General features: G+C 33.3%; 3 protein-coding genes across 3 annotated transcripts; 1 reads left to right on the top strand and 2 right to left on the bottom strand.

Annotated features, from left to right (window-relative positions):
• Positions 1 to 319: 319 nt before the first annotated feature.
• On the bottom strand, positions 320 to 2,710 carry LOC100242257 (triacylglycerol lipase OBL1). The gene is made up of 5 exons (XM_002282557.4): positions 2,311 to 2,710; positions 1,748 to 1,941; positions 1,522 to 1,555; positions 820 to 1,433; positions 320 to 723 (listed from the first exon to the last, which is right to left on the bottom strand). The coding sequence occupies exons 1-5, from the start codon at positions 2,621 to 2,623 to the stop codon at positions 457 to 459; spliced, it is 1,422 nt and encodes a 473-aa protein (XP_002282593.1). The 5' UTR covers positions 2,624 to 2,710; the 3' UTR covers positions 320 to 456.
• Positions 2,711 to 9,289: 6,579 nt separating this feature from the next.
• LOC100242185 (triacylglycerol lipase OBL1) lies at positions 9,290 to 11,710 on the bottom strand. Its single transcript, XM_002277746.4, has 5 exons — positions 11,338 to 11,710; positions 10,738 to 10,931; positions 10,503 to 10,536; positions 9,782 to 10,395; positions 9,290 to 9,674 (listed from the first exon to the last, which is right to left on the bottom strand). The coding sequence occupies exons 1-5, from the start codon at positions 11,648 to 11,650 to the stop codon at positions 9,408 to 9,410; spliced, it is 1,422 nt and encodes a 473-aa protein (XP_002277782.1). The 5' UTR covers positions 11,651 to 11,710; the 3' UTR covers positions 9,290 to 9,407.
• A 4,816-nt stretch (positions 11,711 to 16,526) lies between these two features.
• LOC132254033 (uncharacterized) lies at positions 16,527 to 18,623 on the top strand. The gene has a single exon (XM_059737740.1). It carries the CDS (start codon positions 16,527 to 16,529, stop codon positions 18,621 to 18,623), a length of 2,097 nt encoding a protein of 698 aa, XP_059593723.1.
• The last annotated feature ends 1,067 nt before the right edge of the window (positions 18,624 to 19,690 follow it).

The raw sequence follows: 19,690 nt of genomic DNA, 5'->3' as shown, positions 1-19,690 counted from the left end.
TCCTTTTATATATATATTTATAGAAAAAGAAAAAAAGGTAATAAAGAAGAGAATAATTTTGTCATTTGACATTACTTTTTATTTGACAAAGAAAAAGTGCCAGAAAAGTTTAGGCAAATGTATTTAAGTATGTTAAAAGAGTGCTTTTAGCAAAGGAAAGCTTGTTTGCAAAGCTGCTCTTTGTTTGAGTTTTTCTCCTCTTGTTTATTTACCTACACCTGCTATTGGAGCGCACATCATTTCTATCCAAAGGGCTCAAAGCTTCAATTTTCAAATGCAACGCTCTGAGAAAAACAATACAACTTGATGACACTTGACAGAGACTAAACCTTAAGTGATAGGCAAATAGAAAGAATCGTATGTATTGTTTAATAAACAATTAATGCACTCTGCTTTCTCAATAGAAATTACAGAAACTTAATTACACTAAAATTTTTCCTGTGTAGGGTTACATAGTCAAGGTGTTGGGTCATGGTGTGGGAGAAACAGGGCTGGGGATCCCAAGCGGGTAGAATTGACATAATCTTGGGGGCCATGAGCTGAAACACCAGGGACTATAAGTCCCAACACCCTAAAGAATCTGAGGAACCACCCTTCTGTGTACTCTTTTCCCTTTGAGCGTGCAATAGTGAAGCTTCTTATCAACTCCCGCATGGCATTTAAGGTCTTGGGCATGGCCATCAATGGAGAGAAGTAGTTCTTGTTTGGTTCTTCTGCAACAATCTTTAACCAAGGACAATGAAAGTAACACATGGGCCTTTGAATAATTCTTCATTAATTATTACTGATATGTGGATTATGTGGGAGAAAGCTACTTACCTTTCCTTCATAGGAGCTGTTGAAGTAGAGGCACGTTCCGAAGTGCTTAAACATAAGGGCCGTGTCGTCATAGGGCAACCTAGGCACCAAATCGTTACAGTAAACAAACCTGAAATATGGAATACTGTGCTTTTTCAGCTGCTCTGTCATGAACTCCCCAAACTTCTGGTCTCCAACCCTGGGCTGCCCGAATGCGTATACGCCTAGGAGTCTGTCCAGCATCCATCCCTCCTCGTGCAACACCAAAACCGCCGGAAAGAGGATGGCCAACGCCGCACCCAAGCTGTGACCAGTCACCAAAAATTTTGTTTGATCGCTTGCCTTCAAGTGTTCTCTCAGCATTTCCCTAATGGCATAGTAAGCCACCTGTGGGTGGCTATCGTCCTGTTTGATTTCCTTAGGCCAACCCAGGTTCTTTTTTAGGCCCAGAGCTTTCATAAATCCCCCATGAATATTCCCCACACCGGGGATTTCATACCAAGAGAGATCAAAGTCAGTACACCATGCATCCGCGTCGAATGTTTCAGTACCTCTAAAGGCCACTATGATGGTATCGCTGCCACCACTTTTATCGCGAAGTATGAAGGCTTGTGTCGTAGCCTTCTCTTGATAGTCTGAGAAATTAACATTGCATTTATGTAAGTCCAAGAACAAAACCATGGCAATTAGTGAAAATACAAGATCAAGGTTTCTTTATCTTACCATTCCAGAAATCAAAAAACCCCAAAAATTCCATCTGTAAAACAGCAGAAATTTTACATCAAGGTCTAGATACTCCATGTGATCACCAAAATCTTCCTCGAGAACAAATTTTTTCTTCCAGAACGATTGTAATACTACTATTTGATGGCCTATAGATCTTTGAAAGGTGCATAAAATCCAATCCTGGAAAGAAAAAATATAAGATAAAATATGAAAATCATTATACCTTCCATTGATCTTCTACTGTAGTTTTGATATAGGCTTCATTCTCATAAGATGCCTTAGCAGACATAATAGAGAGTGCTGCATGGTATCTGCTATCTCCTGGTTTGATGCTTTTATCTAACTCCACTCGCTTGTCTAGATGCCCATTGAATGATAAGAAAGTCGACGACGTTTTGTCCGGCCATTGGATATTTCCTATACAACATTAGCTCATCCATATTTTGAAGGCATTCAGTAAGACACTAAAACCTAATACTTAATGACTTCAAAAATAATTTACAATTAAACTATGCATTACTTCATCAAACATAATTAATATGTTTAATAACTTAAATTAAGTGGTTGAAGTTACAATACTAAGAGTACTTGGAGAAATTAGCTTGGCCTGAGCTGTAAAGTTGACTTGATGGGAAAGGTCAAGTGCAGAGGGTAACCTGACCCATCATCATACTATGTCTGTATCGATTATCAAACAACCAGTGCACATGTACTGGTACCAGTTCATAAGCATTTGATAGAAAATTCATCTGAGATCATGAATCGAAGGATGGGATCATCACTAACCTCTAAAGCAATTGAGCAAGAGCATACGAAAGCTGCCATTACTTGAGGAAAGGTTCAACCCCGTCTCAAACTTTGATCCAAACCATGACAGTGGCTTTGCCACGGACTGCAGAAACTTCTGAACCAAGATGGAGATGAATATGATCCATCTTCGCTTGAAAGTCGACTCCACTCCCTTCTGAGAGTCCACAAAATTTTCCTTCCCTTTGTCACCGGGGAACAAGATGCGAAAGAGTTGAAAGAAACTCACTTCCTCTGGTGTCAGCAGTACGCACTCGCTGGAGAATTCTTTGTTGCATTCCTTAGTAGCCATGGCAAGGTTGTTGCAGAAAGGAAAGAAGAAAGTGGGAAGACTAATGAGATAAATTTTCTCCTTGCCTCAGCCCCACATAGGAACCGCATTAAAAAGATGAGCTTTTGACTTGAGGCGTCCAATTAACTCCACAATCTAATCATGTGGACCCATTTTCTTCAATTTATATCAATGCTACTTTCCACGTGTTCGATCGATTAGGGTTGGGCTTCATCAAATAGTCAATTGAAAAGGAGAAGACCATGGGCAAAATAAAGAACCGGAATTGTCAGGAAATAATAAAGGAGACATTTGGGTGGGTATTGAGTGAAGATCAAGAAATTAAGAGCAAGCATATTTGGTCACTGAACCTGAAACTTACAAGGAACACCTTTTATCAATTTTTGACAAAAAAAAATAATTTTTTAGGTCGTGTGAGAAATAATTAAAAAATATGAAAAATTCTTTATAAATTGACGTGAAAAACTTTTTGAAAAATGGTCGATTAGGGAATGGAACCATTGCAGTTCTCAAAATGGGGCCACCGGGCCAGTCTGTAAGGCACCATGTGTTTATGTGCTGGCTATCACGTCTGCAATTATCTACAAGGGCCTCAAGTATTGGAGCTTACCTTGGTAGGGAATTAGGGATATGAGACCGAGACTTACCCTCGTCATCTAGGTAGGGCCACACTCATTTCTGTGGAGAAGGCCATTTTTAATGGCGATGACTGATGACTGATGAACGGCCTGATTGGGATGTTTCCATCTGAAACTCGATGTGATGAACATTGTTATTATAATGTTGAAGACTTTATGATTTGGTTGTTTTATGCTAACTTTAGTTTAAATTTAATTATAAGTGCTCTTGCATGCTTGTCAAAAAAGCGGTCTTGATTTGATTTCAACATGTTATTTTGATTGAGTTACAGAAATTTATAATAAAAACTCGCTTAAAATATTTTTTAAATTCAAAAGCATGTTTGCTAATTTTTTTTAATAGAACATAAATTTTTGAAAAGTTGTATTTTTTTAAGAATATTTTAAGGTGTCTTAAGTTACTATTTTAAGATTGTTATCAATTATATGATAATAAAGAATGATCGAAAACAAAATATGATGAATAAAATTTAATTTTAAAATATTATTTGGAAACACTGAAGTAAGATGGACAACATTCAAAGTTTCCAAACATATTTTCATTTTATAAAATATGAAAAAAAAATTGTTTTTTAATTTATTAGTAAGAACTATTTTTTTTAAATTGTTTTGAAAAAACATTATTCTAAGATATTTTCAATATTTAATTCTCAATTTTTATCAAACACTCTTTAAAATTCTTTATTGGAGAAGCATAAAAACAATTCCCACATCACAAAATCATCATTTGTGGTATTAGCATTCCCAGTTCTAATAACTTATTTTATTATTAAAAGGAAAAATATAACTTGAGAAATAATTACTTATCTTGAAAACTACTCTATCACTCTCATCTAATAATAAAAACATCGGTAATCATAGATATATCACTAATTCAATTTTACGGGTAATCACGGATATATCACTAGTTCAATTTTACGGATATAATGACGGATATTTTGATACAAAATATCGATTGATCTAAAATTGATCAAAACTTATAAAAATATAAAACAAAATTCTTAAAAATAAAATTAGAAATATAATATATATTTTAAAGGTGGTTTGTTAAAGAAATTAATATATATATATATATTATCCAATGATATTATGATATTTGATTATAATATATTTAATTTTAAAATATATTTAATATTAAAATTATCATATACTTAATTTAATTGTATTAAATGGTATAAAATAAATTATGATAAATGTATAATTTTTTAATATTTAATTAATATATTAATGATATTAAAAACTTTTTACTATTTAATTAAATGAAAATTTTTATTTAATTATAAAATAATTATAATTATTTCATTATTTAAAGTATTGTTTTAATATTTTGTATATATATGAAAACTTTTAATAATATATATATATATGGTACAAAATAATTAATAAGGGGCAAGCTTGCCCCTATGGTAAGGTGAGTGTTGGCCCAGTCTTTTGGTTGACGGTTCAACTCTTATAGCTCATTTTTTAGCTTTGACTCGGTCAACACGGATGAAAATAGGGATTTTTTCTTTTAAATTTTTATGTTTTTGGCGTTCTTTCATGGCTGAAGACTTGCTTACTGGAGGTGGATCCGATGCATGCCTAAGGGCATTTTCTTGGGGAATTTTTTTTATATTTATTTTTGTTACTAAGAGACTATAAATTCCTATTTCTTGAAGATAGAAAAAGATTTCTCTAGTTACTACTAGATTACAAATGTTTTTTGTTCAACTTTTGCCCTCTCTAAAATATAGAGTTACATGTTACCCTCCCCTAAGCCATTTGTTGGCTGCACCACTACTTTCTTATACCCTATATTTTGCTTGATGTGTTCCCACTCGATCGATAAGACTTGCTTTTAAGTTGATGAAAAATTAATTTTGAAAAGAAAAGTCGGAATCACCACTTATTTTTGTTTTATTTTTAAAGGACAAACAAAATAAGAAAGAAAACCCTTAGTGTGACTCATTATTTAGAAAAGATAGTATATGAGAAACCAAATATGGATTCGAGGGTCAGGTTACTTATCGAGAAGGTACGGTAAAGACCGTAACACCTTTCTAAGTCCCTAAAAATGAGTCCCTATTAAATAAGGTGAGACGGATGTGACAATTGATTAGAAAATCAATAGGTACAAGTGAAATAATCAAATAATAAAATGAATCACACATCAGAATAAGCGAAATGAAAATGAGATGGTACCTTACTAGCAATTAATAGTGTGTTATCATGGAAATAAAGTTAGTTCGAGTATAAAATCATCACATGCATATCAAAGAGTAAGGTAAAGATCAAACAATACTCTTTAAACATAACAATTGACCCAGAAAAGAAAACTCATATGTAGGGTCCCCATCAAAGCCTAATTTATTTTGCATGAATTAATATCACAAATTCCATTATTTTGGAACTATGAAAAATTCATTTATACTTATTTAAAAAAAAAATCAAGGAAAACGAAAGATTATTTGAAAATCAAGAAAATTTGTGAATTAAAAAAAATATTCGAAAAATGGAGTGGAAAGAAAACTGGAGTTTTGAAATTTATTTAAAAATTGAAGTCTCGAAAATTATTTGAAAATTGGGATTTTGAAAATTAAATTTAAGAATTGCAATTTTGGAAATTAAATTTGAAAGAAATTGAAATTTTGAAAATTATTTGACAATTGGAAATTTGAAAATTATTTAAAGATGGAGTTTTTAAAAATAAAAAAATGAATAAATAAATAGAATAATAATAATAACGAAAATGATCATGATCATGATTAAATAAATAAACGTGAAAATTATTTAAAGATGAAAATTTTAAAAATAAATAAATAAAATAATAATAATAATAACGAAAATAATAATGATTAAATAAATAAATATAGAAATTGGAATTCTAGAAATTGAAAATTAAATTTGGAAATCGGAATTTTGAAGGGTTACTTAACGATGGAAATTCGAATTTTAAAAATAAATAAATGAAATAATAATAATAATGAAAATAATAATAATTAAATAAATAAATGTGGAAATTGAAATTCCGGAAATTGGAAATTAAATTAGAAAATTGGTCGGAATTGTGGAATTTTGGAAAATTAAATTTAAAAATTTGAATCTTGGAAGATTGAATTTAAAATTAGAATTTTAGAAAATTATTTTGAGAATTAAATTTGGAAAATTGATTTTTTTTTTTTTAAAAAAACAAAGTTTAGGAAAATTGAATTTTTGAGAATTAAAGTTTTATAAATTAAATTTTAGGAAATTATTTCGAAAATGGTATTTTGGATAGTTAAATCTAAAAATGGAGTTTTGGAAAATTGAATTTTCGAGAATTAAAGTTATTGAAAAGTGGAATTTTGGAAAAAGGATTTGAAAATTGGTATATATATATATATAAAAGTGAAATTTGAAAGGTTATTTGAGGATAGAATTTTTATAAAAATTACATTTTTATCATAAAATTAAAAAAAAAAAAAAAGCTTGAGAGGGCCAAATACTCAGCCCATTGGGGTCTACACCAAACGAATAAGGGCTCAAAGCAATAAAAAATCAACATACCCAGTAGCCTTCAGTGAAGCCCAGTCATACAAAGCTCAACCTGAATATAAGCTAATCAAGTCTAAACTCAATACATGAGTTCAAAGCCCACATGAGACAATTTAAGCCCAAAAATAAACTCAACCCACTGCTTAAGAGTCCACCAATAAAAGCTCTGCTCAAAATACCAACTGTGAGGATCAAAAGACAACCTTACCTCACTTTTAAAACCTTTAGGTTGCAGTCCAATGGATGACAAACTAATGGAAAGGGATGATGATTGTATGTGGACGATGGCAGCGTGGGAATGGAGAAAATGGGTATGAGGAGAACATAAGCTGGCCATACATGCATGATTCCTGTGCATGCGGGTATGAAATGGGTGTGGTGGAAATGAAGGGAATGAGCTAAAAATGGGTATTAGTGGGCGAAGTGGGTATGATGATGATGGGCATTGGTGGGTAAAGAGAAGGTTTCAATGGGCATGAGGTATGATAAATGGAGCATAGTGATAGGTATAATGCTTAAAAATGGAGTGAAATGAGGTTTCCATGCATGGGACTAGGAGAACGGGTTTGAACGGATGAGGTGGTGAAATGATGGATGGAGGTATAGGTATGTGGTGATATGGGAAGAGTGAAAATGGGTATGGGAATGAAGCGGGTTGTTGCAATGGCTGTGAAGGATAAAGAAACGAGTATGGGGATGGGTTTGGAGGTTATGATAGATGAAGATTTAAAGAGAGGAATGGGTATGAGGGGGTTTGGTGGGCGTGAAGGTGGAGAGATGAGGGTGGCTATGACATGCATGGTTCTTATGCATGAGTGAGACATGAGCAGTGGGCAGCTGGTGAGGCATCTTGGGTGTGATGGGTAGCCACGTGTAGTGAAAGAAACGAGGATGACTATGCATGCATGGTTCTTATGCATGAGTGAGACATGAACAGTGGGCAGTTGGTGAGGCTTCTTAGGTGTGATGGGCAGCCACGGATAGTGAGCGAAAGTGAGAAAAAGAAATGGGCTAGTGATCTTGCTCATGGATGGCGTAGATGATGGGGGTATAGTTTGAGAAATGGGTTAGTGGGGGGTGTTTTAAGGAAGAATGAGATATGGGTTTGAAAATGGGTATGAAGATTGATTAGGATGGGAAGGTGATGATATGGAAGGAATTAGTTGGAGGTTTTGCAATGGAATGAATGGGAAATGTGGTAGGAGAAGTGGGTCAATGGGTTTTAAAGAGAGTGATATGCATGAGGGCTTATGAAGGATGAGATGGGTAGTAGGGACATGGGTATGGTGATGGGAGCACGATTCTTGTGTGCATGAGTAGAGATGAGTGTAGCAAGGAGCACTCACAGCAAACTGAAATGCCTCCACCCAAACTCTCATGGGAAAAAGTTTGTTTCTCTCTCAAAGCACAAACTGAACCTTCACGATTCACATAAGCAACTTCCTCACCCAAATTAATAACACCAAAACATCTTTATCACCACCGTGCTGCTTAATGAACCCAGACGACAATGTGACCCTAAATACCAAAGCTTCAACGCAGTCCCATGGCCAACCCAGGTGAGATCTTCACACTCCGGACTTAGCAAAAACAAGGGAATGAACAAAATAAGATGGAAGCAAGGCAAAAACTGGAAAAATAACCTAGGGAAACTAAGCGAGCCATGAACGTATACAACCTCATTTCAGGTGACATCCATGGGCTAATATAGATGGAATCATAAGGGAGTAGGAGTGTGGTTCTGCTTCTTCTTCAGTTTCTCTCTAAGGCTCCTCCCTGGTTCTCTCTCAAGCAACCTGAAAAACTCCTTAAAAATGCAGTTTTCCCTCTCCTTCTGATTCCTTCTAGAACAATCTCTCCCTCAAACTCAAATCCTTCGCCCGCTCTATTGCTCCAGCCGTCACCCTCTGAAACTTCAACCACCATCATGGCAAGGTGGTCAGGTCCAAGGCTACGCGTCTCATGCATGAAGCTTCATGGAAGCTGGTCCCCCCATTCGTCCAAGGTGCTGCCAGCTCCTTTAGGTGATCAGAAGATACCTTTTGGTGTTATTGATAAAAGCAATAATAATAAACACTGGAGTTGGTTTGCAAAAAGAAGGGGTCTACATAGTGTTGTTTCAAGTTTTGTACTTATGGTTTTGAAGTATATTAATACTTAAGTTAGTTTTTGTGTGGATATATTTTTTATTTTTTAAAGTCCAAGCCAAGATGGCCTGACCCAACCTGACTTCACATACCTGGGTGTGTCGTATTCCTAAGAACTTGTTTCGTTTTGAGACATTCTGGGTGTTGGAGTGCTTGCTATTGAAGCTCCTCTTTATGATCTATTTTACATTTTTTTTTTTTGAATTGTTTACCTACATTAGAGTATAATGCTGCTCCATTAGAAGTCCTTTATTGGGCGTTCATATGCTTGGTCATATTTTCCGTACAATCTAGAATTGGACCATTGTAGGTTTTCCCCAACAATTGCTCTGTTAAGTATTCATGCATGCTACTCCAAAAACCCCAACTGAACTCAACTTGAATAACAATATCATTTTTCATTAATTGAAATTGAAATTGCTCCGAATTAACTACGTACACTAATTAACTTGTTTTTCTGAGCCGAGTAGAGACTCGGGGACATTGTTACTCTGTTGGGATTTGGTGTGGAAGGAATAAAGCTGAGGATCCCAAGCGAGTAGCATTGACATAATCTTGGGGTCCATGAGCTGATACACCTGGGACTATGAGTCCCAACACCCTAAAGGCTCTGAGGAACCATCCTTCTGTATAGTCCTTTCCTTTTGAGTGGCCAATAATGAAGCTTCTTATCAACTCCCACACGGCATTCATGGTCTTGGGTATGGCCATCAATGGAGAGAAGTAGTTCTTGTTTGGTTCTTCTGCAACAATCTGTAAACAAAGGACAATGCCAGTCACTTCTATGAGTTATATAGTCTTTTTTAAATTATGCAACTTAAAATAATTCTTGAATTATTACTGATAAGCTAGAAGCTTACCTTTCCTTCGTAGAAGCTGTTATAGTAGAGGCATGTTCCAAAGTGCTTGAACATAAGCGCCTTGTTATCGTAGGGCAACCTAGGCACCAAATCGTTACCATAAACAAACCTGAAATATGGAATATTGTGCTCTTTCAGCTGCTCTGTCGTGAACTCCCCAAACTTCGGATCGCCAACCCGGGGTTGTCCAAATGTATAAACGCCCCGCAGTCTCTCCAACATCCATGTCTCCTCGTGCAATGCCAAAATTGCCGGAAAGAGGATTGCCAGTGCCGCCCCTAAGCTGTGACCAGTCACTAAAAATTTTGTTTGATCGTTTGCCTGCAGGCGTTCCCTCAGCATTTCCCTAATGGCATAGTAAGCCACCGGCGAGTGACTATCATCCTGTTCAATTTCCTTAGGCCAACCTAGGTTTTTTTGTAGGCCTAGAGCTTTCATAAATCCCCCATGAATCTTTCCCACACCCGGGATTTCATACCAAGAGATATCAAAGTCGGTACACCATGCATCTGCATCGAATGTTTCAGTACCTCTGAAGGTTACAATAATTGTATCGCTGTCGACAGTTTTATCATGAAGTATGAATGCTTGTGTCGTAGCTTTATCTTGATAATCTGAGAAACAAAGGATTCGTACATGAGAATGAAATTAATCTAGGGTTGTCTTCACACAAGTCCAAGGACAAAACCATGGCAATTGTATAAGAATAAGATTTTCTTACCATTCCAGAAATCAAAAGATCCCAAAAATTCCATCTGCAAAATCATCATAAATTTTATATCAAGGTCTCGATAACTCAACAAAATCTCTCCCAAAATGCAATTTTTCCATCCAGAAGGCCTCTTATAAGTTATGAAAGTGGTACCTTGGATGGCCTATACGTCTTTCAAAGGTGCATATATCAAATCCAATCGTGAAATAGAAAAAATAAAGGCAAAAAGTGGAAACCATTGTACCTTCCATTCATCTTCCACTGTAGTTTTGATAAAGGCTTTGTTTTCATAAGATATCTTAGAAGACATCATAGTAAGTGCTGCATAATATTTGCTATCTCCTGGTTTGATGCTTTCATCTAACTCCACTCGCTTGTCTAAATGTCCATTGAACGATGAGAAAGTCGGCGATGTTTTGTCCGGCCACTGGATATTCCCTACACAACATCATTCTATTCATATTTAGTCTTTGAATAGACAAACAAAATTAATAGATTTTGTTGTACAAACCCCATTAAAAGCTTCATTTAATGTCAAAATTAATTAACCTCCTTGTCCTTGGATATGCTTGAAATATAGAATATGAATGCAATTGTTGAGGAAAAACCAGGAAGTCTGAGCTGTAAAGAAGAGTAATGATTTTAAAAAGGCCAAGTTGATCACATGGCTTAAGGTCAATAACAAATAAAAACTCCATATAATAGTACTTTCCCGTGACGCTAGCTACATGTCCAATATACAGAACGAGATGGTAGATATGTCTAAGCATGATTAGAGAATTTGATAATAATAAAAAAAAATAAATCAATCCAGATCATGGAGTTCAATAATGGAATCACTGACCTCTTAAGCAATTGAGCAAGAGCATGCCAAAGCCGCCATTAGTGGAGGAAAGGTTCAACCCCGTCTCAAACGCTGATCCAAACCATGACAATGGCTTTGCCACAAACTGCAGAAACTTTTGTGCCGAGATGGAGATGAATATGATCCATCTACGCTCGAAATTCGACTCAGCTCCCTCTAGGCAGTCTACAAATTTTCTCTTCTCTATGTCACCCGGGAACAAGATGCGAATGAGTTCATAGAAATTCAGTTTCTCCGGTTCCAACAATATGTAGTCGGTGGAGAACTCCTTGTTGCAATCGCCAGTAGCCATGGCAAGGTTGCTGCAAAAAGGACAGAAGAATGTGGGATAATGAGAGAATTTGTTTCTTGCCTCAACGGCTCAACCCAACCTTTGGAAGCCATATTTATAAAACATGGGCCTGGCTACATTCACTTAAAAAACTAAAATAAAATAAAATAAAATTGTAACGAAACGTTGGCGGCTTCGTGATTATCTTATCTTTGATTTATTAAATAGATTTCACGCGTATATCCACATCTTAAGGCAGATCCACTTGCCATACTCTAATCATGCACTATTTGTAACTGTGACTCTATCTTTTTGACTTGGCTTCTCAGTCAGAAAAAGCCCTCTAAGAGCTCTTTCTTTGATTTTGCGCGCTTTGAACTTTTTTATTTATTATTATTTTTACTTTTGAAATGTATTTTCATCAGGGTGGTCTTCAGAAATTTGGGTAAAATGTAGCAAATTCACAATTGGCTTGCTTGGTGAGAAGCTGCTTCAAAGTTTGTCAGCAAGATGAATGAATTCGCAAAGCATTCCTGCCTCCAACTTGGATGGAACTTAATTAATGTATCTTTCTGTGCCAAAAATCTCCAACCCACATGCTTCTGCTTCATCATTTATCCATTGAAAAATACAAGATGCCCCACAAACAAAAGTAAAACCTTTAATTAATTAATTAGTTATTAAATAAAAGACTTGGAAATGTCCCATACTCCCAGGGAATAAATAAAGAAGGGTTTTGACAATTGGGTTCCCCCCTAACCACCCCGGTCAAGATCAGAAACTAAGGTTTGATTGATCGGTTAGAAACTAACTCTTTTTTCCTTTTCCCTTTTTTCTCGTCCTTTTGGGTAAAGAAATGAATCTCTACTTGTTTTTGCAGTTTCGGTAGACTGGCCCATTTCTTGAGTGGTGACAAATGGGGCCAGCGCCAATCTGTAAGGCACCATTGTCCGCAATTCCCCTACATGGGCTTCTATAGGAAGCTGTCCTTCCAATCACATGTCATATTTGTCTTGTCCTTTAAGGTAGGTCCACCGTCATGGACTCATATGTCCTGGAGCAGGGCAGCGGTCGGTGATGATGAGAGCCACGATTGATCTGTTTTTTCATGTGTAGCACGGGTATAATATAATTAACATTGTTATTATAATGTTTAAAGACATAGCAATTTGATCCTTTTTTTTTAATGATAATCTTGATTTAAATTTAACATGTTTGAATTCTTTGGGTATATGGTATACCTAACTGCCTTGCCGTAATAAAAATATGAATGATAAGGATGTTGCACCTAATATCCATGGCCACCTGACGTTATCTCGTTGCTGCCCAATAATAACGACTAACCCAATTTTTTATTTTTATATAAAGTTTTTTGTTTTTGAATTTAACTTTCATAATTATTTATATGTATATGTATATTTTTATTCAATTTTTTTTTTAAAGTTTGACACTCTTGTATTAATTTTTATTTATTTTTTTAAAAAAAAAATTAGTCAAACTTAGGATATGTTAGGAATTGTTGTTAGAAATAGTTTTCTATTATTGAGAATTTGTAAAAAAAATAATTTTTTACTTATAAAACAGTATGCTAAATTTTTATTGAAAATAATTTTTTGAGAATTTGTTTTAAAATAGGTGGTTTTTTTTTTTAAAGAGAAATATGATGATTTTTTTTTCTGAATATTTTAAGAAAAAAATTAAAAATTTGGAGAATATTTAGAAACTTTTTCATCATATAAATCATTATAATACACTTATGAAGAAAATAAATCAAGAAAACTCTTTTCCATATTCAACTTTTCAAACAATTTTTCTCTTAAAATAACCAAAAATTACTTTAAAAAGTCATTCTCAAAAAGAAAATTTAAAATTATTTTGAAAAATGTTGCTAAACAAATCCATCATTCATAGTAGCTTTATTTTTTGGAAGCTTAAAAATATTTGTTTTTTTTTTAATTTAAAAATTGATATATAACCGTGTTTATTTATTTATTATTTAATTTTAAATAGAATTTAAAATTAAATAGTGTTTAATAATGTTAAATATTAGTTTATTTATTTTTTTAATATTTTATTTTTATTAAGTATTAAAAAGTGGAGAAAAATCAATATATTATATTTTTTTATTTAAAAAAAGTCAAATATTTTAATTTTTTATTTCATGAAAATTTATAATAAATTATATAAAAAAAATGATTTAAAATTTAAAAATAAATTACTTTCAACAAAAAGTTAAAAAAACTAAACACCCTCGCTGTCCGAATCCTATACCAATTTATTTTTAAGGAATATGACTAATTGCTTCCTTGATAAATGGCAAATCTACAAGAATTAAATGATAAAAATATTAATTTACACTTTGATATTTTATTTCATTGAATATTGCTGAATTAAAAATCAACTTTGACCGGAGGTCCAGAGGTACACATGCCACTTTTTAATGTATTTCTTCATTGCAGCACACTAAATTCATGGTCAAAACAAAACCAGAAAAAAACAGAGACAAAACAGAAAGAGAAAGAAAAAGAGAGACCGACACCTCTTTTCGTCAAAGCAAAAAAATTTTCAAAGCTATATTTCCACGTTTCCACAAGGTGTCTTACGGATTTATCATACACCTTCTCGTCTTGTACGATTTTTCAAAGCTATCTCAATCTTGTAATTTTTCTTTATTGTAAGCTAGTAAGGGTGCAAGTTGGACAGGTTGATCCAACTCAATTCGGGATTTGGACAATCATTTTCAATACTCGATTTGAAATTGGATTAGGTTTTTTCAACCCGCACTCAATTTGGGTTTAGCTTGGGCTAAAATTCAAATAATCTAAGCTCAACCCAAACTCAATTGAATATTTTTATAATATTTATGATATATATTGTCCTATATAAGAATATTAATTTTCTTGTATATTTTTAAGAAAAAATATCAAATCATATTATATCATATATTTTTTATTTTTAAATAAAAATATATACATTTATGTTTGTCTATTTATTGTTATTTTAAAATTTTGTCTTATTTACTATTTAAATTTATATATAAATAGATAGAAAAATATTTTAAAAAAAATATTATAGATGAATTTTGAATTATACAACTTGATCAAAAGTCTAACTTGAATAACCTCGATTCAACCTTAACTTAGAAAAATGGGGTTAAGTTGGATTTGGGTTGAATGTTTTGGGTTAGAAGTTGAATTGAGTTGATTGTTTTTTAATTTGAGTTAACCTTAGGTTAGTCATCAATCCGACTAACTCATCCAAATTATAACTTTAATTTTAAGATAAAATTTTTTTTTCCATTAAAAAACATAAAATAGGAAATATTTACTTATAATTGTCTTTCTAATCAAAAAGTATAAATTTTTGGGAAAACTGATCAGAAGGGACAAAAATCCCTCAATATTGTAAAACTAACCCTCCACTTTTAATAGCCTCTAAAATGGTCCGATCTGGACAAAAATACCCCTCAGCTACATCAACTCCTTTTTCCCTCCCATTCTAATTTTATTTCCCTCCATTCACCTCCTTTTTATTATTTCTTCCACTTTCTCATTTTTTTCATTTTCTCCTGTTATTCCGTTTCTCTCTTTTCAGTGCATTTCTTCAAGTCTCACACAGTTTCTCTTCAGATTTCTCCAACTTAAAGCGCTTTAAGTTGTGGTTGGATAAACAGTGTACGTTTATTTTTATTTTTCCATATTTTTTTATTTCATGTTTTATTTATTGAATATTTTCAAACATTTAATGAGATGTAGTAAATATTTAAATAAGTTTGAAATTGTTATAATTTTTTTAATATCATTTACAGCCATGAAAAAAGGGATTAAAAGAAGGAAACAATCAGCTTAAAAAGTGTAGCGTGGAGAAACATTGTCTATATGGAAAAATCAAATGATGGTAAGTAATAAAACTTATGGAATTTTATGATGGTTTTGGTATTGTTTGCACATTTGTGCTTTATATAGATGTAAATATATGTGTTAATAGGGTTTTGACATAATATATAAAGTTATCTTTTTTAGTTATATATCAAAACCTTACGGATATTAAGTTGAACTTGACGTGTGTTAAGTTGAACTTGAAGTAAGTTAAGATTGTATATAGTTATTTTATAGTAACATTATATTTTTGTTATTGTATTTAATTATACTCAATTTGAGTTGAATCATTTGCAAATTAGCCTTGACATTAAATAAATTACAACATAACCAATCTTTTAGTAAACAAATATATTTTTATTGTTTAAAATAGTTTAGAGTTACAATGTCTGAATTTATTTAATAACTATATACATTGTATTTCTATATCATTATTGGTATTATTTGAGGTAGTAAAGATGATTAATAATGTTATTTATTTGTTGTTTATTAAAAAAATAAATATGTGTAATGAAATAATATGTATTTAATAATGAATGAGTTTTTTAAAATTAATACCTACTTATTGGTGCTAATGCTATGATGTAACTAAAAAATATTCTAATATTGTTTGTTGATGCCACTAATTGAATTATTCTGTTATTTCAGTGGTTGATGAAGTAGGAATAATGCTTTTATATGAAGGAGAATGGGTACGAGATGGAAATGTTTTCTATTTCGAAGGAAGTAAAGGTAAAGGCATTGAGATCCCGAAAACTATATCATATAAAGAGTTATTAGGGGTTGTCCATCATATTTTGAAGCTAGATCCAACAAATTGTTTTCTTTCAATGAAGTATGTATTCAATGCCAACATACCCACAAGTCCTATACAACTAACTGATGATGGGGATGTGAAATTCTTTATTGGTTTAAATTGTACAAATGGTAAGCTGCCTGTTCCATTGTGCATCACAGTTGAAAAGAGAATTGATAATCACAATCAGAAATCAATTTGCAATTCTTATTTCGAATGTCATATGTCTTCTGAGATTGATAAAGAATTGAATGAGGACTCAATGTTGATGCATAAAAGTAGACACATTCATTGTGATTCAGTTGAAACTCTTACTGTTGATGGTGAAAATGGACCAAGATTTCAAAATGAGTCACATGAAGGGTATAAAGTTCATGATTGGAACATGAATGAGACTGCAATTAATGAGGAGGATTATAGAATGAATACTAACCCTACTAGTGATAAGCAAGTGACCCAAATTGGCTCATTCAGAACTGGTTCAGCTCAGAGTGCAGAAATCTTGACCATGATTGATACAAGTGATGGGTTCATACATGACAATCCCACTATAATCGAAGATGTAGCAAATGAAAGACAAAACATGATGCAACAACCTATAGTTAGTGGAATTAGTGATGACCATCTAGAAGAACACCAACTTTACTCAAGTAAGAAAGAATTACAAAGGAAGTTGTATATGATGGCTCTGAAAAGGAAGTTTGAGTTCAAAACAACTAAATCCACTACTAAGTTATTGCTTGTTGAATGTTTTGATAAAGAATGCAAGTGGCGAGTTCGTGCTACCAAGTTGGGGATTTCCAATATGTTTCAAATAATGAAATTCTATTCAACACACACTTGTCGGTTAGATATGATGTCTCGTGACAATCGACATGCAAGTAGTTGGTTGATTGGTGAGAGTATAAGAGAAACATATCAAGGGATTGGTTGTGAATTTCGACCAAAAGACATTGTAGCAGACATTCGAAAGCAGTATGGCATTCAAATCAGTTATGATAAGGCGTGGAGAGCCAAAGAACTTGCTCTAGGTTCTATTAGGGGATCACCTGAGGAGTCTTATAACACTTTACCATCCTATTGCTATGTTTTAGAGCAAAAAAATCCTGGTACCATTACTGATATAGTTACTGATTGTGATAATCAATTCAAATACTTTTTTATGTCGATTGGTGCATCTCTTGCTGGGTTTCACACATCAATAAGGCCTGTGGTTGCAGTTGATGGGACATTTTTGAAAGCAAAGTACTTAGGGACTTTATTTATTGCAGCGTGTAAAGATGGCAACAATCAGATATACCCTTTAGCCTTTGGGATTGGTGATTCAGAAAATGATGCCTCATGGGAGTGGTTTTTACAAAAACTACATGATGCACTTGGACACATTGATGATTTGTTTGTGATATCAGATCGACATGGTAGCATTGAGAAAGCAGTACATAAAGTATTTCCCCATGCGAGGCATGGTGTCTGCACTTATCACGTTGGACAAAATTTGAAGACAAAGTTCAAGAATCCTGCAATTCATAAGTTGTTCCATGATGCTGCCCATGCTTATCGTGTTTCAGAGTTTAATTTTATATTTGGGCAACTAGAGATGATTGACCCAAGAGCAGCAAGATATTTGATGGATATAGGTGTTGATCGATGGGCACGTTCATATTCTACCGAAAAAAGATATAATATCATGACGACAGGGATCGTTGAAAGCCTTAATGCTGTGTTGAAAAATGCTAGAGATCTTCCGGTTTTGCAATTGGTTGAAGAATTGAGAAACTTACTTCAAAAATGGTTTGTGACTCGTCAACAACAAGCAATGTCAATGTCAACTGAACTTACCATGTGGGCTGATGGAGAACTTCGTTCTAGGTATAATATGTCAGCAACATATCTAGTGGAACCTATCAACTCCAAGGAGTGTAATGTTAACTATGCTGGCATTAGTGCTCAAGTGAATTTAGACACTCGTTCATGCACATGTCGACAATTTGATCTTGATCATATTCCATGTGCACATGCTATTGCTGCTTGTAGATTTTACAACATTTCATGTTACACTTTGTGCTCCAAGTATTTTACTACTAAAGCATTGTTATCTTCATATTCAGAGTGTATTTATCCAACTGGAAATGAAATAGATTGGGTAGTACCTAATCATATTCGTGATAAAGTTGTGTTACCACCTAAAACAAGACGCCCAACAGGAAGACCAAGGAAAGTAAGAATTCCTTCTGGTGGAGAGGACAAGCGCACATCTCGTTGTAGTCGATGTGGTCAATATGGGCATAATCGAAAAACATGCAAACGACCAATCCCTTGATATCATGATAGCTTTGGCACTCTATGAACTTACATGGAATGAAAATTGTAATAGTGAGTTTTTTTGTTTTTTTGGTACCCATGTGAACAGAAATGTAAGTTACTTTTTTGTATAAGGTGATAGGATAAGCACATAGATGAATATTGTAATAATGATCCCCTTTTTTTGCATAACCATAGAAATGGAGATATTTGTTACTTTTGTACATATATGTTATGATGAGTTATGTATAAAGTATAAATGAAAATTACATGTTTATTCTCAAACTATGGACTCAATTGTTCTCACGTTTATTGATAAGGAACTTGACAATAGTTAAGTTCAGGTTTTGTCTGAAGACTGTGGACTTAACTACCTTCAAGTTTGTACATAAAACAACTTGACAATAGTTAAGTTCAGGTTTTGTATGAAGACTGTGAACTTAACTACCTTCAAGTTTGTTCATAAAACAACTTGACAATAGTTAAGTTCAGGTTTTGTCTGAAGACTGTGGACTTAACTACCTTCAAGTGTGTACATAAAACAACTTGACAATAGTTAAGTTCAGGTTTTGTCTGAAGACTGTGAACTTAACTACCTTCAAGTTTGTTCATAAAACAACTTGACAATAGTTAAGTTCAGGTTTTGTCTGAAGACTGTGGACTTAACTACCTTCAAGTTTGTTCATAAAATAACTTGACAATAGTTAAGTTCAGTTTTTGTCTGAAGACTGTGAACTTAACTACCTTCAAGTTTGTTCATAAAATAACTTGACAATAGTTAAGTTCAGTTTTTGTCTGAAGACTGTGAACTTAACTACCTTCAAGTTTGTTCATAAAATAACTTAACAATAGTTAAGTTCAGGTAAAAATGACAATTGTAGACACAACTTCTTATGAGTCTATAGAAGATCAACTTGATACCTGTTAAGTCCAGATTAAATATGTTATTCTGGAATAGATTTCGACTTAATATCTGTCAAGTTTGTTCACAGTTAACTTGATAGTAGTTAAGTTCATGTGTTCTATTAAGACTGTGGACTTAATTACCTTCAAGTTTGTACCCATAACAACTTGACAACATTGAAG

This window comes from Vitis vinifera, chromosome 7 (assembly GCF_030704535.1).
Source record: "Vitis vinifera cultivar Pinot Noir 40024 chromosome 7, ASM3070453v1".
Lineage (NCBI taxonomy): Eukaryota > Viridiplantae > Streptophyta > Magnoliopsida > Vitales > Vitaceae > Vitis > Vitis vinifera.
This window is presented reverse-complemented; position numbering and strand designations above follow the sequence as displayed.